We start from the raw sequence: 24241 nt of genomic DNA, 5'->3' as shown, positions 1-24241 counted from the left end.
TGTTTAACTAATGAGGTTAATTCACAGCAAAACGTAAATAATCAGCCAGAAATGGTTTGCTCGTTTTCTGATTTAAAACAGAAAAGATCATTTAAAACATTCCTTCTTGTCCTACCCAAGTGATGAGATGCAGAACTAACGCTTCAGAGAGGAACTTATCAATGAAACATCAACAAGTTACAGATAAACATTTTAATTGATTAAATATATATTTTCCAAGATCTCTTTGAAATCGCATTTGAACTGTACTAATCAACAGCCAAAGGCAATATAAAAGTTTAAACCAACAATGTTCTGACATGGACAGGTGACAGGAACCGCTGCTATGTGAAGTCACACACACTGCTCCCAAGAACGATGATATTTTAGAAGATAATCCATCTTAACATGTGCAAGGACAAGTCTGTAATCAAAGGCTGGAAGAAATATATATTAGTGCCTGCTTTTTCAAAGTTTATTTTACATTTTAAATACAGTATTTTCTCATTAAAAAAACAAAACAAAACACAACAAAACAGCCCGGAAGTGCCTAACACCATGGTTTCTAGACCGTATGTACATGAGAGCTGACGGACAGCTGACAAGTGCTCTAATGTAACAGTGTGAACGTCTATGAGCTGAAACTAATCAAAATGAAAAAACACAGGTTAAGCACTTCTTAGGAAAAATAATCCAGTTTCCAAACAACAGAAAACAGTTAGGTATGTACAAAACCAGGTATTAAAAAAACAGAAAGAACGCAGCACACAAAACCAACAGCCCCTTCCTTATGTAGTGAACTGTACCCACTGCAGGGGAGCCCTCCTACAGAGTGACTTAGGATCTGACACGTAAAAAGTGGAAGTATTTCAGTAACAACATAGAGTAACATTACGTGTGTATATTGCCATCGTTGTCATTTTCTATCTGTACTACCCTCCCTCTGAAAACAAGAATCTCTAGACTAGTCAATCACTTATATATATCGGAGGCAATTAATCAACCCACATTTGTTTCCAGTGAAGAAAACGAAGGTGTACCTCTTCCCATCAATAAAAACATAATACAGACTAAAGCCATACAAAATTTCAGCGTGGGCATATGCACTTCCGATTCTCTAGTAATTCCAAACGGAAGTCCTGGAGGGTTTGTGCCTAAGGAGTAACCAATTAAAAATGGGCCGTCTCTGGCAGTGATCTCCACATTAGTGCAATGTTATTCTTCATACACTGAATTATATTTAAATGATTTTCTCTATTTTTAATTCAGTGGGTGGCAATTTGAGTTTACAAAACTGTTTATGTAACTATATGCTTGTGTAGAAAACAGTTTCAATTGGAGATGCTCTTACACAAAGCCAAATCAAGACAAATATGAGTGGCTTTTGGGCTGCTACAGGCAGTATACACACCAAATGAAGAGGCCCGCGAGCCGTGGAGGCGAGGGTGTTGAGGTGGTCTGCGTGTGCTGACACTTGCATCAGCAATCGGGTGTGGACATTCTATTTTAAGATCATCTCAGAAAGTAACTCCCTGTAATGTAACTCTGAACTAAGCAGCTGTTCCCAAAGCAAAAACCAATCTGGGTCATTCACAACCACATCAAATTGAAGCAACTATTTCCCACTATAATCTGTGAGGTCTCGAATTTTTAAGTTTTAAAAATCGTGATCTTCCCAGTTGTGTGCCTCGGGTAGAACACTAACGTAAGGATTTCACGAGAGGGCGCTGTAACGGTGGGCTCCATAAACACATCGGGCAGGTAGCAGGGGACTAACCCAGCGGGGCTCCACCGCGGGATGTTTATTCTGGAGACTTTAAAGATGTAACACGCAGCTCACGGAACTTCCGCATCCTCTAGGGATGCTGCTGGTCGGCACCGAACGGCGGGCTAGGTCTGGGAACCCCTTTACCCCCAAGGATTAATGCTAAATGGTCTCCAGGAAGTCCCGATTCTCAACAAGAGTTCACAAACCATCAGACCACAACCAACAGGGCAAACACTCACTGCAATGCTCCACAAAAGTCAAAAGAAACTTCCCAACTAAATGCCATCTTCTGCCCAGCCCTAGGCTCCAGGCTCTGCAGTAACATCTTTATCTCGTATAATAGACTCTGTAGTAGACTGACTTTGACCTCCACAAAGAGTAGGAGTTGTCGAACTTGAGGAGGTAGACTCCTCTCCCTGGGTATTGGTGGCTGCCGGCGTACACCTCCTCGTGACAGTCCCGTCGGTACACAGGCACAATCTCGTCCAGCAAGGGCTTGTTGGCATCCTTTTTGGCTTTCTCTTCAGAAGGGATGTTTTCTGTGAGAAAGACGAGAGACAAATCATGCATTTCCATCAAGCACTGAAACGCCATCCTTTCTTTCAGAAACTGCTTGTTAGAAATTCACTTAAAAAAAAAAAAATTCGCTTGCCCTAGCCAGTTTGGCTCAGTGAGTAGAGCATCGGTCTGCGGACTGAAGGGTCCCAGGTTTGATTCTGGCCAAGGGCATATGCCTGGGTTGTGGGCTCCATCCCAGTGTGGGGCGTGCAGGAGGCAGCCAATCCATGATTCTCTCTCATCATTGATGTTTCTATCTCTCTCTCCCTTCCTCTCTGAAATCAATAAAGATATATTAAAAAAAATTCACTTGATCCATTCTGACCTATGTGCATTCGAGCGTATATTGATTAGTTGGTTTGCTCATTCATTCATTCATTCATTCACTCATTCATTCACACATATGAGTCACTGCTATGTGCCCAGCTCTGCCCGGGCCCTGGGAGCCCAGTGGTGAACATCTGGCTGTGGAGCGGCTGCATTCTCTCCCTCTCTGTACTCTATCACTGCTTCTATTTGTGAGCCTCACTTTCCCCTTCCAATCCATTCAATTCCCAACTGGAAGGCTCTCCCTCATCTGCGTAAGGCCACAGACTCCTCCTCCTGCTCACCAATCTGGAAGTCCTCTCTGCTGTAGGAAGGGAGGCCACCTAGGAGCACTATTATCTTAACTATAAGGAATGAGATGAGAAAACCGTAAGAGGTAGGCACTCAGAGACACTCTGACAATTCAATTATGTTCACTAGGCCTGTGTAATCTAGGGATGATCCCAGTGACAGAAATATGAGCTCTGGTTCTAGGCTGGCCCCAGTCAATAGTTTCAGTGTAATGACATAAGGTTAGAGGAGAGGAAGACAGATATAGAAACCTACAGGAAGGAGACAATTATATACCAGTTCAAAAGTCTCAGCTTAACATATTAAATATAAACAGCTTCAAGGGAAATAGGTCAAGGGAATGTTCAGCATAGAAGATAGAAGACTTTCAGGTTTATAAGACGGCAGAGTGAATGTGGTGACTGCGTTAACTGCGTGGTGACTGTCCATGGCTACTACCAGGAATTTTAACAAAAAAGTCTGACAAACTCTCAGAGTCTAGAGGCGCTTAAGGCAACATGATCATGAACTCTATATACTGTGGCATCCTCGATGGGATCCTGGACATTAGGTAAAAACTAAGGAAATGTGAAAAACGATGTACTTCAGTTAATAATAATGTATCAATACTGGCTCATTAGAAATGATGAATGTACCACAGTACAATGTACAATATTAACAACAGGGGAAATTGGGTGCAGGGGTGGGGAGGGTGGGGGTATAATATGGGAATTCCATGTACTATCTTTGCAACTTTTCCTATCAGTCTAAAAATATTCTAAAAAAGAAAGTTGTTAAAAAAGAAAAAAAAGAAAAAAGGGAGGGCCGGGGAGAGTGGGGGGGCGGAAGGGGGGGTGGGAGATCAGCCGAAGGACTTGTGTGCATGCATATAGGCATGACCAGTGGACATAGGACACTGGTGGGTGGGGGAGGCCAGGGGATTGTCAAGGGCGGGGGGAAAAGGGAGACATTCTAAAAATATTCTAAAAAAGAAAGTTGTTAAAAAAAAAAGATGATATAAACAGGCCTAAATCAGATCACAGCAATACTTAAAAATTAATGTCCTTCATTTACAAAGGAGAAATACAAAGTCATTCCAAATGTACACTGTTGCCTAAAAGGATATCCATGAAACAGATTATTGGTCCATTAGTTCAAGACCCAAATTTTGTTCAAAATCTGTAAAACTAGTTACTAGGATGGATGAACAATGCTTCTTTCATCACTTTAAGCAAAGACTTGGGACCTGGAAGCGAGAAAGTGGAGACTTACAGTAGGAAGATGGTTACACCCACCATACTTCAGAGAAAACAAACTCCTCTTTCAAGACCGAATGGAGAAAAAACCACAGCAACAAACAAAAACCCGGACTCCCATCTACCTGAGCTGAGAGGATCCCCAGGAAACACAATGTGGACAAGCCTTGGTGGCTCAGTGGCCTCCCCAAGGAGGCACATGCATAGGGACCAAGCAGCTTGTGAGCTGCCCCTTCCAACAAGAGGGAGTTGTACGCACGCCCAGCAAGCACTTCCTGGGGACGACCAATGCTCACAGTGGCTACTTCACATTAACACAGAGGTTTCATGGGTTAGTGTTAGCTGCCAATTGTTTTAAGGTTCAAAACAGCACCAGGAAGGTCATGCCATCTTCCACTTGAGGGGCATTCTAGATTAGATTTGGGGTATCAGGGTTCTCACCTCCAGATAGGTCCCAGCCATGCTTACAGTGCTCCTCCCAAGAGCAATAACCCCAAATTATTCTAGCTGAGGCTCAGACTAGGAAGTGACCTACTTTTAGAAGCTCTTCAGCGGGCAGCCAGGAGAAATACTCCTGTACCTGCTCCAGAACAGAGAACTCTTCTGTTACTTACAAAGCTCTTTGTAAGTAGAACTATCTGCACACGCACACACACTTTCCTTCGCAGACGTCTGCCAACGGTCTGATTGCAATGAGTCCCTGTGATGACCCAGAAAGGCCAGTACAGGCACCAGTCCCTACAGGAGCTGGCCTCTCACCACCTTTCCAGCCAAAGCCCGACCCCTGTAGGGAGTGATCCTGCCTGTGAAGTGTTAACGGGAAGTGTAAGGCTGGCTGACCTCTGAACCGCCGCCCCTTCTGCTAAGACACAACCCAGCAGCTACTGAATATGGACCAATGGCTCTACCTTCGTCGTCCTCCTCGTCATCGCTGGATTCACTGACATGCACGCTGACAGCAGTGTTCGGAGAGTCTGTCCATTCAAAATATACCCCAAACCCAATGTCATAACTGTCTGTGGCAAATTCCCAGAAGAGATAGGATCCTTCTTCGTGGGTGGGTACGCGAACAGTGACCACCTCTCCTCGGCCCACCGTGATCACGGAATCCGCGTCCTGCCGGATCTTCTCCTTAAAGTCTTTGATCTGGGGTCGCGTCCACATGGATGGAGCTGCTATTACTGGAAGAGAATCTAAAGACAACAGAAATTACAACAGCTACAGGGGAGGAGCCGTCACCTGAGGCACCCAGCTGCACGCAGGCACTCAGGGCGACACGGTCTACCGGATGGAGGACTCAGAAGCACATAAAGGTCCCCAGGGAGGTCTCCCCAAGTTACTTCCCTGAACAATGTCACAGGTGCCCAGAGGTCAGCACACCACTTCAAGTAAGACATGTGATCCGTAATTTTATACGTGATTTTCCCCCGACACGCTAATTACATGTGGGGATTTAGAAATAACTGTGGGAACTTCCTAGCTGGGCCTTTATCAGTTTTTATCTTATCTATAACAAAGAAGATCTGGCCTTAAAAAAGAAGGATCCGAACTTAGAAATAATTCACTTTTGGTTATGGACTTTGAAAAAGGTCTTCATCTCTCAGTAGCTCAAATTCCTAGAAGTTATTCTCGAGGAACTCAGAGAAACAGAAAAACTCGGGCAGAAGTGGAACTGCCAGGGACTTAGTAAAGAGGAGGCAAGTCTTGCTGCTGAGCAGTCTCCACACGCACTGACTACTCAACGGGTTTCCCGGAGTTCATCACAGAGCTTTCGACCAAGGTTCATTTCGAAATACTGATATACTGTTAACAGGGGAAAAAGAGGGGGCTGTAAGCTAAGGCATTTCAAAGTCTTTTCTGACACCGGTTTCTGTTACTTGTTCTAAAAGACAAGGAAGATCTCTGAACCCGCCGCCCCTGAGCACTGTCACGAGTGCTCCTCTCTCCCTCTTACTGAGCTGATGCCTATCTTGCTTCTGATTTCTCAGCTCAATGGTCCCTTCCCCAGCAAAGCCTCTGGTGACTTCTCTGACTAGGTCACCCCCCCATGTTACACGCGCTCAAACGGTAATAAACCTCTCTCTTCATCAGTGCTAAACAGAGCCACAATTTACAAGTGTGTGTGCGGTTTGCCTCACCCCAGTACTCCTAGCGCACAGGAAATTTTCAACCAACTGCTGGATGAATGAACAAGTTGCCCATAAAAAGCCAGTAGACCTTGAAAATGCTACATGATCTTCTGGGTAGCATGGTACTTCAGTCTCAAAAAATATACTGTAGTATATGGGAGCCAGTCTGCTAGATGGCTGCCAGTCCCCTTGCCTCGGGGTGTTCATGCCCCTGTGAGGTCACCATCCGAAACGCCCATCAGGTGGTACCTGTGGCCAAGAGAACGCACGGAAATGTGGGTCTGTTACCCCCAAGGTCAGGGCACGAGAGACAGTGCTGGCAGCTCTGCGCACCTTCAGGGCACGTGCTCCGGAGGAAGCCAGCCCTGCCGCTGTGGTGAGGACACTCGGCAGCTCCAGGAGAGGCTTCCCCAGGCAGGAAGTGAGGCCTCGGCCCACGGCCAACCTGAACTTGCCCGTCGGGTGAGGGAGCCCTTTTGGAAGCAGAGCCTCTAGTCCCAGTCAAGCTTCATAGGACTGCAGTCCCGGCCAACACCTCAACTGCACCTCAGGAGGGACCAGGTCCACCATCCCTCAGCTAAGCTGTCCTCCATCTATAGTTCAGGTACATGAAATCAAAATGCCCACAGGAACTGCGTGAGATGATACATGTTTATTATTATTTTAAGCTGCTGAATTTGGGGGCAATTTGTCACACAGCAACAGATAATCAATATATAGATCTGATTTGCCCTTCTACACTATTCTTCTAAGGATCACCAGAAGCACAGATTCAGACTAAGCAGAGTGAACATGCACGCCACTCCTGCACACATGTACTTGCTCTCAGGTGCTAGTGAACATGACCTCCTGACTTTGCTTTTCATGGCGTCTGGAGTCAGTCAGTCATGTGGATGTAATACCTTTTGGTCCATTCTCCAGGGCTTCTTCTGCAGCTTCTGGCTCAAGCTCTTTCTCAGAGCTGTCAGTGTGGGTTTTGGCCTGTCCATTAACTGACATCATATCGCTTGGTACAGCTGCATTCATTTTCGATGATGTAGGCGAAGGAGCCCCCGCTACTGCTACCTCCTGCTGTTTCTGTAATGCTGCCTGCAAGTGGAGAAAAAGTGAAGATACACTGACCCGAAAGGCTAATAAATGAGACACTTGCCCTGGAATGCGTTCTGACCCATGTATTAACACTACCAAAACAGTCTGCCCCAAGAAGTTACTAATAAACCTTATCAGTTTTTATCCTATCTATAATGAATATTAATAGTACAGTATAAACCAACAGTTAAAAGTGATTTAAAAAATCAACGTGAACGAAAAACTGTAACTGAGAACCACATTTTTGTTATCTGAGGATCACTAGAAAAACTAAAGGGGAAAAATTAAAGTAGGCAGAAATAATCAACACAAAATAAAATTATTAAGGGCAAAAGCTGGACACAGTAACATTTGTCCTTAAAATTGAGAGAAGAAAATCTTGATAAAATTCATTTACATGAAATCAAAATGTTGTCTAAATTAAAATGGGAGAGTAAAAACATCTTAAACCTAAAGGACAATTATTTTGTGACATTCCCTTTCCTTTTTTTTTTTTTTTTGTTAATCCTTACCCAAGGGTATTTTTCCCCATTGATTGTTTGAGAGAGAATGGCTCGGAGGTAGAGAGGAGGAAGGAGAGGGACAGAGAGAAACATCAATTGGTTTCCTCTTCCACGCACCCCAACCAGGGCCTGGGATTGAACCCACAACCCAGGTACGTGCCCTTGACTGGGAATCAAACCCGCGACCCTTCACTGTGCGAGCCGATGCTCCAATCACTGAGGCACACCAGCAAGGGCAGGGCATTCCTTTTCTTATATCAAGATGATAAATACTAATACCAGCAGAAATATCAAAAGTATACAAATCATAAATGTACAGCTTGATTGTTTTTAATAAATCAAACATACCCATGTAACTAACCCCCAGATCAAGACATTATCTGCATCTCAGACCTGCCCCTGGTGCCCTTTCCACCCCACCCCCAAGGGTAACAACTATTCTGATTCATAGCACTATAGTCTTCTTTGCCTATATTGAACTTTACATAAATGGAATTGTGTAATATATGCTCTTTTTTTGTGTCTGACACTAATGCTAAAGACTAGGGGGAAAGGTATTTTAGGTTAGAATATTAAATTTCAAGGAATTTAAAGAGCTTGGCAAAACAAAGATTACTTCATCTAACAAGAATTTCTTCACTCAGATTTGACAGGTGGTAAGCGCTTTATAAGTGAAAATTACTCGAATAAGGAAAACTTAGCCAAATTGAGTGTAAAGAGGCATTTTATGCCACTGCAAGATGTCAAAGGGAATGTAAAATCAGTTACCCTCCAAATGCACAAAAACTTTCACAGAGCAGCTATCTCCTCACCTTACTCCTCTGACTGTCCTGTGAGGCTAACAGGACAGGTACCAGGATTTCATCTCCCTTAATTACTGACTGGGAGGAAGGCGGAAAAATCAGAGCGTGGTTAACCTGTCAGATCCAAGATAATGACAAAGCCAGGACAGAGTCCAAGTGTCATCTGACCTGGTCCCATGTTCTATCCCCTAAACCACCTACTCACACGTGGAAGCAAACTGTTTGGGGGTGCGAAGTTGGTGGGGGACTAGCAATGTGTTGCAGGGGAGCACTGTCTTGCTACTGTACTTACACAAAAGTCAAGATGGACCAGCCAGTAGCCTTCAGGGCCGGGGTCCTCCCATGGAAGCTGTCCAGGCCTATGACAGCACACTGCCCGAAGGACTTCCTTGAACTAATGCTAGTTACCAAGTCCTCCTGGCTCCAGGACCACTACTGAAATCTACATAGACTCAGTGGAATGACACTCAGCCCACACAACTCCCAGATACACCTCGGACAATATACCAGCGGCCACACTGCCTGTTGCTTGAGGATTACATTTTCTTTCATAATTGCCAATGCAACATTAAAGTCTCCCTTAATAAAGGTCACCTAAAAGTGACTCTATACCTGAGGCTAATGCAAAATTCATCAGCGACTGGTAAAAAAGACCTGGGGTTCCAATGAAACGAGACACCCCCTGAGGCTGCAGGCTGAGCCGCCTCCCATACCTGCTGCTGGGCGAGCTGGACTTGATACAGCTGCTGCATGTACTGCTGGTAGTGCTGCTCCTGCAGCTGGCGGATGAGGATCTGCTGCTGCTCGTAGTTGCCCGGGTACTGCTGGGCTGCGTACTGCTGGAACTGCACGGCGGTCTGCGAGTTTAAAGCTGCCATTATCTGCTGCCTAAAAACATTAAAGAATAGGCACCAGTCTGGCTACAGGAGAGCGGTCATGACAAAATAAAATGCCCTTGTTACTTATTTTTATAATTGACACCTCTTAAAAATGACTCAGCTAGTAATGTATACCAATCAGCATGTGTCCCAGGCCCAGAAGCAATTTAAGAAAATGAGCATGATCTCTAATTTTTTACTTAGGTTCCCAAGGAAAATTTGGGATGGAGAGAGAGAATAATAATAAACACATCATCATTATCACCACCAGCACATCTGTGAACGGTTATGTGCCCTTACTATGTACCAGGCAGTGTTCAAGGCTCTTCCCCGGACTGACCCCCCAGGTCTCGCCACTGCCTTTGGGGGTAGGGTTTCACAAGAGGAAATGGAGGCGTCAGGGTAATGGAGGCTGGAGATTACCCTGCTAGCAGATGCCAGAGCCAGCGCCGAAGACAAGGTGGACTGGCTCCACCTCTCTGCTCTAACCATGAAGCTGTGAGAGGACGGACTGGTGTCTATGGCCCCACCAGGAGCAGTAGCCATCGTCTCTCTTCAAAGCAGATGGAGGCCTGGGCTGATCTACAGCTTTTCTGAGGAATGACTCAGCAATAATGCGGAGAAATCCCTGGACTCCCACATCCTCTGGTTTAATCCATAGGCCCTGCCACCTCGAGGACCCCAGGCCTTCTTCCCAGTGTCCTGTGGGGGTCAGTCCTTCCTCCTGGACCCAGAGCTCCTCCAGAACAGCAGCTTCTGAGACAGCTGCTCTCACAGCCCTGATTAAGGCATGGTCTCAGCTCCCACGCCCTGGACTGGGGACGCCCGGCATAGGCTAAAACAACCAAACTCCCTGTCCCGGGAATGCGAAACTGGGTCTCTCAGATGCCAGCCAGTCTCTCTATCAGATGCATGAAAACAAAAACCATCTAAATCCAGGCTGGACTAGCCTGTGGGTGCCAAAGCAGACAGCGACGGTTTGCAGAAAACAGGAAGGTTGGAAAAGAGAAATCAAAGACAAGAGACCATGCGGGCTCAGGGACAGGGAGCAGGCGAGCAGCCTCAGCTGCTCAGTCCCTGGTTCTGGGAGTGAATTCCAAACCCTTTCAATACCCTTCACTCCTTTTCAGCCAAATGCTGCTTAAGACGAGGCCCTCTTTGGCAACACATCACTGGCATAAATGCTAAGTAGCTAACGCTGGTCCACCCCGCAGCCGCCCGGATCAGAATGATCCTCGGCACATCATGGCACATAGTCAGGCCACAGCAGCAAGGCCGTCCGTTCCTCTCCCTGAAGCTGAAGCGCACAGCCAGCTTACTTCTGCTGCTCCAACCGAAGCCTCTCTTCTTCCAGCCGCCTCCTCTCTTCCTCCTCCCGCCTGAGCCTCTCTTCTTCTTCTTTCCGACGTTTCTCTTCCTCCTTCTGCAGACGTTCTCTCTCCTCCTCTTCCCGCCGCCTGCGCTCCTCCTCCTCCTTCCTACAAGGTACAGGACAGAGCGAATGAGCCCCAGACAGACATCCTGTTTAAAAGCAACTTCAGCCCTGGCCGGGTTGGCTCAGTGGATAGAGCGTCGGCCTGCAGACTCAGGGGTCCCAGGTTCGATTCCGGTCAAGGGCATGTACCTTGGTTGCGGGCACATCCCCAGTGGGGAGTGTGCAGGTGGCAGCTGATCGATGTTTCTAACTCTCTATCCCTCTCCCTTCCTCTCTGTAAAAAAATCAATAAAATATATTTAAAAAAAAATAAAAGCAACTTCAGATTTTATTTCACAGTGACATGGACAGAAACTTTTCAGAAAACCACACAGTATCAAAATCTGAAATGCACACACTTAACATATAGAACCAATCACACAATGTACAAGATCTCGGCCAGAATAATTACTACTCAGATCATGACGACGTGCCTACCCATGCCCCAAGGCTCCCCTCGTACATATGCTCACAGCACCACGCTTTCCTTCAGACTCTTCCTGTAACTGCCATGAAAGTTGTGTGGTAAGTTCAGCACTACATCCATCTGCCTTACCCAGGAAGGTACATGCTGCTTAAGGGCAGAGACAGCCTAGCTCACCACTACGTTCTCAGGGCTTAGCACAGGGCTGGAAAGAGCAAGCAGCCAACACACTTTAGAGGAATGAATAATCCACCCTGAAATGCCATGCACCCATAAAAGAAGGCTAGAACTGCTGGTCTAATTTGTAAAGACATTTAACATATCTGTTTCATGGAAAAAAACAAACAAACCACACACACAAAAAAGAACCCAACAAAAAACAGGTAAATATACAGAAAAAGGTCTAGAGAAAAAAAAAAGACCTTTGAAAATGTATACATCTTAATTGTGTCAATGTTTATCTATGGAGAGAGGAGTGAGATTAAAGGTATGGTGGGAAGGGAGGTTTTCAGATTGTGTTTCATACATAAAAATAACTTGTATTGTATTCATTTGTGTATTGTTTCAGAAACTAAAAATAACTTGAAAGCTTTTAAGAAAGAAAAGAACACTTGGAATCAAGGTGCAGCCCTTCCCCACAACCCTCTCCCAAAGGACAACAGATTCCGGCGTGAGGAGTGGATGCCATCAGGGAGGCTGAAGAGGGGATGAAAGAGAAGATTTCTGAGGATTCTCAGAAAACACAGTTTCTTGGTTCTACCATGAGCACTGTTTCTGGTTACCCCACTTTTCTTTCCAAATTCCTATTAAATAATTAACCACACACCTGAACCACAGCCAAGACTCAACATACAGTAATAAAATGACCTACTTTTAATATTTCACAGCTGGTATACAGGGTAAGATGTTCCACAAGCCAGAGCTTAAGCTTTAGGATAAAAGAAGTCTAGTCTCTCTATTTTATTTTATATTTTTATAGACTTCAGAGAAGAAGGGAGGAAGGGAGGAAGGGAGGGAGGGAAGGGGGGGGAGAGAGAGAGAGAAAGAGAGAAAGAGAGAAAGAGAGAGAGAGAGAGAGAGAGAAACATCAACAATGAGAGGAAATCATTGATCAGCTGCCTCCTGCACATCCTCTACTGGGGATCGAGCCTGCAACCTGGGCACGTGCCCTGACCCTGAATCCAACCATAACCTCCTGGTTCTTAGCTTAACCACTGAGCAACACCAGCCAGGCAAGGAAGTCTAATCTTTTAAATGCCTTAAAGGAATTCTATATGGACTTTATCTCATGACAGAAGTTTATTTTTAAAAGGAAAACTATAGTTTTATATGCTGAATAGGCACTTAAATATTCAATTTATTGTTAAAAAGGAACTTAACATCACTACACAATGCACCGTAGCACATAAATCAATTTTCCAGTAAAGGGACCTCATTACATTCTTACAGGAATCAAAACTTTTCCTTTGGAGAAAAATGACTTTTGAAAATGTATTAAGCTACTTCCTATCCTCTTAAACAGAAAATTATATCCAGTGCTCTGTCTTTTGATGACTCTAGAGTTATAACTATAAACATAAAAACTGCATGTGCCATAATACAGTGATGGAGAAGTTTACCTTTCTATTAAATGGCGCCAAACTGCCACACTTTTATAATTCTTGTGTCTATTTTTTCCTGGCTTCTGGCTTCTCCCTCATTATCAGGCTATTTTCTCTACTCATGTATTATTTCCAATCCAGGTTCAGGTGAGAAACCAAAGAACCAGCTGCTTCTAAAGTAAGTGTAACATAATCTGAAAAAATTTGGTTTTATAGTGTCATTTTCATTATGTAGAAAATGTAGATAGCCGAAGTTATTAAGAATATAGCCTAGCCCTACCGGTTTGGCTCAGTGGATAGAGCGTCGGCCTGCGGACTGAAGGGTCCCAGGTTCAATTCCGGTCAAGGGCATGTACCTTGGTTGCGGGCACATCCCCAGTGGGGAGTGTGCAGGAGGCAGCTGATCATCGATGTTTCTAACTTTCTATCCCTCTCCCTTCCTCTCTGTAAAAAATCAATAAAATATATATTTAAAAAAAAAGAAAAGAATATAGCCTCTAGATAAATAAGTGTTAGCTACCATCCTGCTGCATTCACAACCACGATGAAGAATCCATAAATACAAACAGCGCATCCAGCAGCTCCCCCTCCAGCCCCTCGAAACAACGAATAAGCCATCTGGAAGCCAGAACCAACATGGAATGTGTATATAAGGCCTACCATGCTTCACAGCCCGTAAGCATGATACGAAGATGAATATTCTAGAAACAAGGGAGGCAGCCGCAAAGGGTGTGTCAGACCAGAGGGTAAGGAGGAGAGGGTGGCTGACTTTATGGTGCTTGCTCAAAAATTGAGTGTAATGACACAGAAGGAATGCTGCCCGTGGAGAGGCAGGTCCTCTTACAGGGACAGCCAGACAGAGGCAGCACGCCCCTCACTCAGGAATATCTGCTCACAGGAGGAAGTCTGCCAACTGCCATCACTGTGGAGCCAAAGGCAGTCAGACACCTGATCTAGAACACTCCATAAAGCAAAGGCCTCCACATACTGGGCGGTACAAGGATCAAGTGCTCGGGGCACCCAAGCCTCACCTCTTCTTTTCTTGCTCTTCCTTCTCTATTTTGTGGGATGTGACGTATGTTGAGAAGAGATGGCAGCACCTGTTTAGGAGCTTGACAAACTCCACCATGGCCTCCTCCTTAGACATGTTTCCCAGCGCTGCCCATTCTCTCCTGGAAGGAATAACAAGAAAAGTCACCTCCTCATCTTGAGAGGATGAGAATTCCATTAAATTGAAACCTAAAGGTGAACAATTCTCAATCATAACTAAAGTGAAGAATAATTCTATTATACACAAAAGGTGCAAAACTTCCAGTTTCAACAAGCATGTACTGATTTACTAAATTAGCCATGCCACGTACAATCCAAACTACAACTTGATCATTTCTGTACTAGCAAAAGCGTATCTGAATTTTACTTATATTTTAGCCTTAACTTTAACTGAATAGTCAATGTATTCCTTTTTGTCACAGCTCTCTATATGTCCCAATAAGGAAATCAATTACTACATATCTTTTATTATTATTATTATTATTATTATTATTATTATTAGGAAGAATCAAATGAAGCTGTACTTGTCTTATGTTCATAATTAGATGAGTAAGCTTCTTCCACAATATTTAGCCATAAACACCTCCAAGCCCAAAAGAGATAAACATCTGAAGACTCCAGAAGCTGCAAGCAAAAATGTTTGTTTCAGTTCTAAGCTAATGAACCAGCTATTTACATCGTCACCAATTCACTTTGTACCGTTTTCAACACTGTCCTCGTTAAATTAATTATACAACAAAACACTTACCTCCTGTCATTCCCCAACACATCGAAGAATCCAACCTCAGGACAAGTGTCGGGATTATATGGGCCCAAAAGAACCTGCTTATGCAGTGCCACAAGCTTCAGTTTTTCTTCGTAAGTTGGATGAAATGCTTTGCCATCTTTTTCTGTAAGAAAAGAAAGAAAACCCACAAGGAAAATAATTAGCACTGCAAAAATGCATAATTTTCAGCTGCATGCTCAAGTTTTGCTATAGGTATGTCCAAGCTGCCTACGAGAGATAGAAACACTATTATAGTGAGACCTTTTTCAAATACTAAATTTTAATAACCTTTATGCAGAATTTTAAAAAAATGAAGCCAAGTACCAATATTTATGTTAAAACGACTTCAGCCCTATCCGGTTTGGCTCAGTGGGTAGAGCATTGGGCTGAGGACTGAAGGGTCCTGGGTTTGATTCCCGGTCAGGGCACATGCCCGGGTTGTGGGCTTGATCCCCAGTAGAGGGCGTGCGGAAGGCAGCCTATCAATGATTCTCTTTCATCACTGATGTTTCAATCTCTCCCTCTCCTTTCCTCTCTGAAATCAATAAAAAAATATTAAAAAAACAAAACAGAACAACAACAAGAAAAAAAAACGACTCCAGAGAAACCAGTCTGTTAAGCTACAGTCAGGCACACAGATAAGTGTACCACTGACATCTTTTATACATATTAAACATGTTCAACAATCATTCTTTAAAAGGTTTAAAAAATAATTTTGAATCAATCATTTTCAATACGATCACACATATACTTTGAAAGGCTATATGCAAAACGTTTCCATCCTGCTGATGCAGTATGTCGTGGTAGGAGGGGCTTTGGAATCAGACAGCCTAGGTTTAAATCTCCTCTCAGACACTTCTTGGTGTAGGACATTAACCTCTCTGATTCATCAATCAGAGAGGAGTAAGGAGTCCACTGCTACTTCAGAGGTAATAGATATTATTATTATTAAGAGTAATAACTAGCCCTGGCCGGATAGCTCAGTTGGTTAGAGCATCATCCTGATACACCAAGAGTAATAACTACTTGATCCTTTTCCTTCCTTCATAAACCTGACCTTTTTAATTGCGTTGGTTTCCACTTGGTAAAAAGGTCAAATGAGTTAATTAATAATATGCTAAATTTCAGTGGTCAGTTCACAATGAGACAGGCCAGTAAACTAGGACAAGTGGAATAGGGAAACTGAGTCAGACAGCTGAGCAAACTGGCAGAGCAACTTACAGCCGGATACAGGAGGAACCTCCCTAGAGCCTCAGTTGTATTTCACCTCCAGGACGGGAAGAAAAGCAGCAAAACCAGGTGGGCAATGCCAGGACCTAGGGACCCCCTGCCCTAGCACTGACCCATCAGTGGAGACCACAACCCTGAAAGAGCAGGCCTAGAAAACGGATGAATATTCTGCTGTCCAGTAACAGGAAGGCTTTATGGCATGTGGTAGGCATAATAATAGCCCCCCCACCCCCCAAGATGTCTACATCCTAACCCCAAATCTGTGGATACGTTCGATTATATGAAAAAGGGGAATTAAGGCTGCAACTGCCTTACCCTGGACTTCCCCGCCTTGGCCCAATGTAATCACAAGGGTCCTTCTCAATGGGAGGAGAGGGAGGGTCTGGGGGAGACCGGAAGCTGGTGTACAGCTTGTACCCTCCAAGAGGGAGGAGGGACCATAAAACCAAAGCGTGCAGGCGGCCTCTAGAGGCCAGAAGAGGCAACAGCTGCTTTCCCAGCGCCTCCAGGAGCACAGCTCTGCCCACCACCGCCCTTTCTTTGAACCCAGTGAGACCTATTTTGAACTTCTGACCCCAAAAAATCTAAGACAGGAGATGTTGTTTTAAGACACGAATTTTCTGGTAGTTTGTTACAGGAGCAACAGGAAACCAATACAATACACAAAACACATGTTCCCAAGCAATTAAAAATAGAAATGGCTTCTAGATCATGTTCTTATTAAATTCATAAGTTTTAATAAGACAGCATAAATAATTTGGTAGCAGCATTATAATCACTGTTACCAAGCCCTAAGGTCTGAAAGATTAAAATTAAGTCCCTTCCACCTGAAATTAATCATACACAAGGTTATTAGTCTCACACCTCAATTGCTAGAGTACATTTACGGAGAAATCATATTTTCCCTTCTGTCTGGAGGTAAAGGTAGAGGATGCAACAAATTATTTCAAAGTCCCGTCTAGCCTTTACTTGAAATGAAAGCCATCAAATATATGGGTTGGGAAGGATATTAAAGACAGGTGACTGAATGGCACAACCAAAGCTCAAATCTGCCCTCCATATCTACCTTGGCCTCCAGTAATTTGTTACTATATATACAGTATAAAAAAGATGTAAACTGTAACATCAATAACCTAAAATGCTAGGGAGAAATAAAACTATAGAGTTTCTGTATGCTGTGAAGTGATGTGCTTAAACTAGAACTATAAAATATTTTATATAAGCCTCATGGTAACCACAAAGAAAAAACTGTGGTAGATACACAAAAGCAATCAAAGCATATCCACCTAGTAACTACTAACCTGTGCTCGAACACTTCCTGGTGGTAGTAACTCACTGCCCACAGCAGTCTATTCCATCAGTGGATAGCTGTGATTTTCACTTCTTCATTCTGAGTTGATCTCTTTCTAGTCTTCAGCATTAAATAAAACGCATCTAACGGGCCTCAAAAAAGCCACAAAAGCCCTGGCCATGTGGCTCAGTGGTTGGGGCCTTGTCTGGTACACCGAAAGGTTGTGGGTTCAATTCTGTCAGGGCATATACCTAGGTTGTGAGTTCCGCAGTCAATGGCTAAACAGCAGCTCTTATGATAACGAGGGCAGGGATTTGAATTTCCACACCCTACAAGTTGCTCTCTTCTGAATGAGCAGAAGAGAACCCTAAAGCATGGTGCTGCAAAGTGCAAGCAGCATCCAGGGATTGCCTCCTCTGTGCAGAGGAGAGCAAGACCATCTCCCCTTGCCTCATCCTAGACACCGTATTTCTACCACAGCAGCTTACAATCAAATTTGTTCTCTTGTGTGGCCCTTATCACACTTTTGCCTCACAGAGAATATACTACTTTTAGAAATATTAAAATCACACCTCACCCTGGCTGCTGTGGCTCACTTGACTGAGCATTGTCCCATGCACTGAGAGGTTACGGGTTCCATTCCCGGTCAGGGCACATGCCCAGGTTGTGGGCTTGATCCCCAGTGCAGCAATCAATGTTTTTATTTTTCTTCTTCTCTCTTTACCTTCCCCTCTAATATCAATAAAAACATATTTTAAAAAACAACAACCACATCTCTCCCATATTGAGCTGAGAAAAAACCTGAATGATAAATTCTTAAACTACTTACAAGAAAGTATAATACAATGCAATATTGCTGAGCCAATGAGTATAAAACACTGGGAACTGCCTATCATGTCCAAAGTGCTTATTAAAAGTTGACTTTCCCCCCCATTAAGTCAACACACTCCACAATAAGTTTAAGTAATGTCCTCGGCCACAGAATACCAATTGCCAGGTACTATCTATGAGTTTATATATGTAATTTCTTATAATTGTTACAACCCTTTGAGTAAAGGAAAGCACAAAGTTTAAACTGAGTGGCAAACTAGGAGCACCCCAGGTAGTGCGACTCTAGACTCAACTTCCTAAATATGAGCAGAGTAGCTCTCATTTAAGTTAACTGATAAAAGTAAACATTACCTCCTTCTGGGTGTTGGTTACCAGGGTGTGTTCCCTGTGTGAAAAGTCATCAAGCCATACACTTATGATTTGTGTATTTTTGCACAAATCCTCTGGCAGATGCTAAAATCATACATATATCCTATATAATAAAAGGCTAATATGCAAATTGTCCCCACGGGCGGGAGTTGGACCAACCGGGAGTTAGATGTGCACTGACCACCAGGGGGCAGCGCAGAACATGGTGGGATGTTGGAGCAGGTGAGCAGGTGGTGCCAGGACAAGGTGGGTGTGAAGGGAGGCTCTGGCTGGCAGCCAGCAGCTGCTAGGGACCCTACCCATGGATGAATTTCGTGCACTGGACCTCGTGTGTGTGTGTGTGTGTGTGTGTGTGTGTGTGTGTATATGATCCTATAATTTGAGCATCAATAATAAGAGCTAAAATAATAAAATCAAATATGTTTAAAAGCATGAGTAAATAATGACATTAAAAAATTGTGAGTAAATAATGACATTAAAAAATTGTCACCGTTTGCTTGGCTGGCATAGCTCAGTGGTTGAGAGTTGACCTATGAAGCAGGAGGTCATGGTTTGATTCCCCGTCAGTGCACATGCCTGGGTTGTGGGCTCGATCCCCAGTAGGGGGCGTGCAGGAGGCAGCCAATCAATGGTTCTCTCTCATCATTGATGTTTCTCTCCCTCTCTCTTCCTCTCTGAAATCAATAGTATACTAAAAAAAAAAAAGTCACCTTTTGAGGTTGTTAGAGACACTCATTATTTTGAAAATAAATAGAGAAAGAAGCATTTACTTTCCGTTCCTATTTGAACTGTACCCCAAACCAAACAGTATATGAGGAAAAGTATTACAGTGAAGGAAAGACAATTAGAATACCAACATTTTTCAATCCCTAATGAATTAAAACGCATCCATTTTCAATTTATAAGAGTGAAAAAACAATCATTAGGTTAGCCAAATGCAGGCTTCCCGCTAGGTCTCCTAGTATGTTAATAGGAATACACTATTAATACCAATATTTCTGATGGGCACATTTACTTCAGTCCTTTGGAGGCGATTCCCCGCCACTACATCAATATTTCAAACTGTCAGCAATGTTATGCAGGGATTCAGAGTAGATGCTTCCTCTCACTTTACTTTTCCAGATATCTGAGCGAATCTCAAGAAAGTGATCGTGTATAGAAAAACAAAATGAATCTTTCCATCAGCCCTTAATATTTTCAAGCAAATATATTTTTTTTTAATATTTTTATTGATTTTTTACAGAGAGGAAGGGAGAGAGATAGAGAGTCAGAAACATCGATGAGAGAGAAACATCGATCAGCTGCCTCCTGCACATCCCCCACTGGGGATATGCCCGCAACCCAGGTACATGCCCTTGACCGGAATCGAACCCGGGACCCTTGAGTCCGCAGGCCGACGCTCTATCCACTGAGCCAAACCGGTTTCGGCATCAAGCAAATATATTAAAGAAGTTCCAGGGAGGGGGTTGGGGGCTGAGTGAAAAAAAGGTGAAGGGACACAGACAACAGCATGGTGATGGCCAGAGGGAAAGGGGGTGGGGGAGGTGGGACAGGGTAATTGAGGAGAGAAAGGGACTGACTTTGGGCAATGGAGCACTGCGCAGTGGGCAGATGATGTTTTGCTGAGCTGTACACTTGAAACCTGTATGGTTTTGTTAACCAATGTCATCCCAAGAAACTCAATTAAAAAAAAAAGAAGTTCCATGATGTGATAAGGCAATAGGGTAGGAACTTTAAAATATTGTCCTCAACACCACCAGGAACAGGGTTCCTCCTTGCTGCTCATCTCCTGCTGTGGGCAGGACGGTCTTTGGAACCAAGCCGGCCTCTTACTAATAATAACTGAGTGGCCTTGGGCAAGCTCCTCAACTCAGAAACCAGGATGGTACCCTCACTAAGGGCTTGTGCAGCATTAAACAAAACTGTGTATACAGCTCTCAGAACAGTACCAAACTTTCAGCGAACATCTGCTCAGTAACTGGTGGCAATGATTACTCTGGAATTTAAAATTAATGCAACCACCTACCAGCTTAATATAATGAGGTAATGAAGTGTTACAGAAGGAAACATTCACCCCTAAGAACTCTGAAAGCCAAAGTACAACTCCGCAAGTTAACGCCATCCAAAAAGTACGAAGGCTACAATAGAGCCAACGGATTTAGTGCTTAACCAGCTTACTCTTGCTCAACTAGAACTGGGCAACCTTGCTCCTCCGCTGAAAACCTTCGCTGTGTCTCCGGTGTACACAAAAAGGCTCTTTACAAGGCATCCACCGGCCCACGGACCGACAACTTGCCTTCCAGCTCTTTCCCTCCAACTACTCCCTATCTGCCGTTCCCAGACACACAAGCCTTGCCCTTGAGTGACTGACTCCTGGCCTGCCCCCTCTGAAATGGCATTTGCTCCCGGAGCCCCCACAGTGGACTGCAGCTGTCACTGGGTCTTTAACTCCTCCTTTGGCCTCTCAATTCCTTAACAGCAAAAGGGAAGGGACTATTCATTCACAGTGGTGACCTCATATAAAGCTTTATCCATAACAAGGGCTCCACAATGTCTGCGGTTGAGACGGGGAAATGCTAACTTACATGTATCTGCATTTTCATCTATTATTTGACTTTTACCTTCAGAAGATTAAAAGGATAGGTAATTGGCATGATGGTTCAGTCACTGGTCACTGACCACTGTGACAGGGATGGAACGAGAAACAGGGTTCCTGATTCCCAGCCCAAGTTCTTTTCAATGGAAAAAGATACTCATGCTTTCAAGAGTCATATTTAGCCCTGACCGGTTTGGCTCAGTGGATGAAGCGTTGGCCTGTGGACTGAGGGGTCCCAGGTTCAATTCCGGTCAGGGGCATGTGCCTTGGTTGCGTGCGCATCCCCAGTAGGGGGTGTGCAGGAGGCAGCTGATCGATGTTTCTCTCTCATCGGTGTTTCTGACTCTCTGTCCCTCTCCCTTCCTCTCTGTCGAAAATCAATAAAATATATTATTAAAAAAAAAAGAGTCATATTTATCCCAGAGAGGAAGATAAACAAGTTGTAATGCTATTAATTCTTGTGAGATACTAGCACAAATCCACAGAATAGTGATCTATTCTAAGTCCTTGCAAGGCTGATAAAAATGCCAAATATTACACTGGAAAATTTCACATTAAAACAAAGGCAGCAGCCCCTTACCCCTCTTCCCATCATTCCTCTGACTGCGTTAGGACCCTTTCCTTCCCCTCCCCCAATGAGGCGGCTCACATCCTAATGGCCTCTTCACTGCTAACTATGTAAAGATTCATGCAGAAAGGTAGTTTTTGATTGCTACGCTGCTATTTCTCCTTTTAAGTGCTTGGATATTGCTTTGAAAGCCTAACTTAGGAAGGGAGTGAACCATACCTATCAATGTAGCTTTTTTCCTTTAAGGCAGCGGTTCTCAACCTGTGGGTCGCGACCCCTTTAAATTCATTCTGCATATCAGATATTTACATTACGATTCATAACAGTAGCAAAATTACAGTTATGAAGTAGCAACGAAAATAATTTTATGGTTGGGGGTCACCACAACATGAGGAACTGTATTAAAGGGTCGCGGCATTAGGAAGGTTGAGAACCACTGCTTTAAGGTGACTGATAACTAGGCCCCCAAATTACAGGTTCCCTAGGAGTCCTACTACTCAGCAAAATAATATTAGGGTTAGAGCACTACATCTCAAATCTGAGCCATCAAATCCAGCTCCGTGTATATAAATGGACGGAAACTGAGTCTAGAAAACTTAACTGTCTAGGAATTACACAGTAAATGGAACCCAAGGCTTCCTGACTCCAAAGCAATGCTAAGTTTACCGCACATTGTACAGTGTTTTAATCTTTCAAAGATGATACCACTACCATTTTCAAATAAGACAGGCTCAGATGATGAGATTACCTATTGGTGTTTTTGTTGTTAGTCAAGTGGCAAAAGCTAGGATTAGAAGTTGGTTCTTTTCTATTCTGACATAGTTCTGCTACAAGATACGTCAACCTTCCTGAATCTGGAAAATTACGTTCTAAGAATAAAAATTGAAGGTAAAATGTAGTTATTAATCATTGCACAGAAACCATCAGGAGTTTATATATGTGAGAATGCATCATCACCACAGGAAACCCTACATTCAAGGGCCAAGAGATCCCAAATCCAAGGCTAGATTCATTGTGCAATGACGATGAGTATTTCAAGGGTAAGCTTCTTCTTTTTAAAATATATTTTATTGATTTTTTTTTACAGAGAGGGAGAGGGATAGAGAGTTAGAAACATCGATGAGAGAGAAACATCAACCAGCTGCCTCCTGCACACTCCCTACTGGGTACATGCCCTTGACGGGAATCGAACCTGGGACCGTTGAGTCCGCAGGCTGACGCTCTATCCACTGAGCCAAACCGGTCAGGGCTCAAGGGTAAACTTCTTAACGAAAAGTGCAACGCGTGTGGCACGATCAACTGTTCTGGAACATGTATAAGAGAGAGAGACTTTCATTAGCATGCACGACTAAAGTTGTTTTTTTGAGAAAAAGCAAGTAACTTTTGCATGCATGCATGCATCACCACGTTGAACCACTCAACTTCAGCTGGTAAAACATGTACCCCCAAAGGTACCCCCTCTGGGGAAAGTGTCACAAACACGCGGTTCTGGAACGTGTAGGGAACCTAGCAACCCCCCTTAAAGTTTCCTGGGCTGAGGTCTCTCCTCGCCCAGGCGGCCCACGAGGTCCCACTATCTCGAAGAGATCGAACTAACGGGCTTCTCATCACTTTTTCCCACTGACAGGCTCATGTGACTGGTATCGCCACCATCTGACTCAGTGAATCACCCAATTAACACACACACACAAACCCACACACCGCAATCTTGCTCCAACAGTGGTTCTCAACCTTCTGGCCCTTTAAATACAGTTCCTCAAGTTGTGACCCAACCATAAAATTATTTTCGTTGCTACTTCATCACTGTCATGTTGCTACAGTTATGAATCGTCACGTAAATATCTGATATGCAGGATGGTCTTAGGCGACCCCTGTGAAAGGGTCGTTCGACCGCCAAAGGGGTCGCGACCCACAGGTTGAGAACCGCTGCTCTAAGACGAGACATTTTACAATTCTGCGAGGTGCTCGGGGTTGGGGGTGGGCTGGGGGGAGCACTTTTAAACCTAACTGAGAATTCGCTCTCGGCTCATTGCTTTACGAGGTAACATTTTAACCTCCCGCAAGTTCCTAGGACAGGGCGAGCATCCTTTCTCCTGGGAGTGTGACCCGCCGGAGGGGACGTGCGGGCGGAACACGCCCTCCTCTCGGCCACACCGGGAGTGCCAGGTGCTCAGATCTCCCGGAGCGCGCGGTCCCCCCGCAGGACCGGGGAGGGTGTGCCGCCCCCGCCGGAGAGCCGCCTTCCCCCGCGGGAAGGGGGTTCAGATCGGGTGGGGTGTGACGTGCCGCGCCATAGAAGCCGAGAAAGAAACGCGGCGGTAAAACAGAAAACAACAACATAATAGTAATAGTAATAATAATAATAATAATAATAATAATAGCAATACATAAATTCCAGGATGGGGTCCGCTGGAGAGAGCGGGCTCATGCTTTCATCCCAGCTCCCGGAAACTCGAGAGGCGAAATTCAGGAAACGCTCGG

General features: G+C 44.3%; 1 protein-coding gene across 3 annotated transcripts; it reads right to left on the bottom strand.

The window, feature by feature from the left end:
- Positions 1–177: 177 nt before the first annotated feature.
- On the bottom strand, positions 178–17425 carry ACBD3 (acyl-CoA binding domain containing 3). 3 transcript variants are annotated; one of them, XM_023748239.1, is made up of 9 exons: positions 17407–17425; positions 14858–14999; positions 14634–14733; positions 14091–14231; positions 10880–11038; positions 9396–9570; positions 7190–7376; positions 5067–5351; positions 2075–2286 (listed from the first exon to the last, which is right to left on the bottom strand). In XM_023748239.1, the coding sequence occupies exons 4-9, from the start codon at positions 14204–14206 to the stop codon at positions 2075–2077; spliced, it is 1134 nt and encodes a 377-aa protein (XP_023604007.1). In that variant the 5' UTR covers positions 14207–14231; positions 14634–14733; positions 14858–14999; positions 17407–17425. The 3 variants fall into 3 exon arrangements, with proteins under 3 accessions (XP_023604006.1, XP_006107551.3, XP_023604007.1); XM_023748238.1 differs by lacking the exon at positions 14634–14733 and having other exon boundaries at positions 178–2286; positions 14091–14265; XM_006107489.3 differs by lacking the exon at positions 14634–14733 and having other exon boundaries at positions 1969–2286.
- Between the last annotated feature and the right edge of the window lie 6816 nt (positions 17426–24241).

This window comes from Myotis lucifugus, unplaced genomic scaffold (genome assembly GCF_000147115.1).
Source record: "Myotis lucifugus unplaced genomic scaffold, Myoluc2.0 scaffold_1215, whole genome shotgun sequence".
Taxonomy (NCBI): Eukaryota; Metazoa; Chordata; class Mammalia; order Chiroptera; family Vespertilionidae; genus Myotis; species Myotis lucifugus.
The sequence above is the reverse complement of the archived record's forward strand: the minus strand, read 5'-3'. Positions and strand labels throughout refer to the sequence as shown.

Bases quoted from the DNA above. Each gene is read 5' to 3' on its own strand.
- ACBD3 (XM_023748238.1), bottom strand. From the start codon at position 14,879: ATGTGTTGGGGAATGACAGGAG. The intron at 11,039-14,090 runs GTGAGGCTTGGG...TGTACCTTGTAG, and splicing joins GAAGAGCAAGAAAAGAAGAG to GAAGGAGGAGGAGGAGCGCA. The intron at 5,352-7,189 runs GTATTACATCCA...TGTTGTCTTTAG, and splicing joins CCTGGAGAATGGACCAAAAG to ATTCTCTTCCAGTAATAGCA.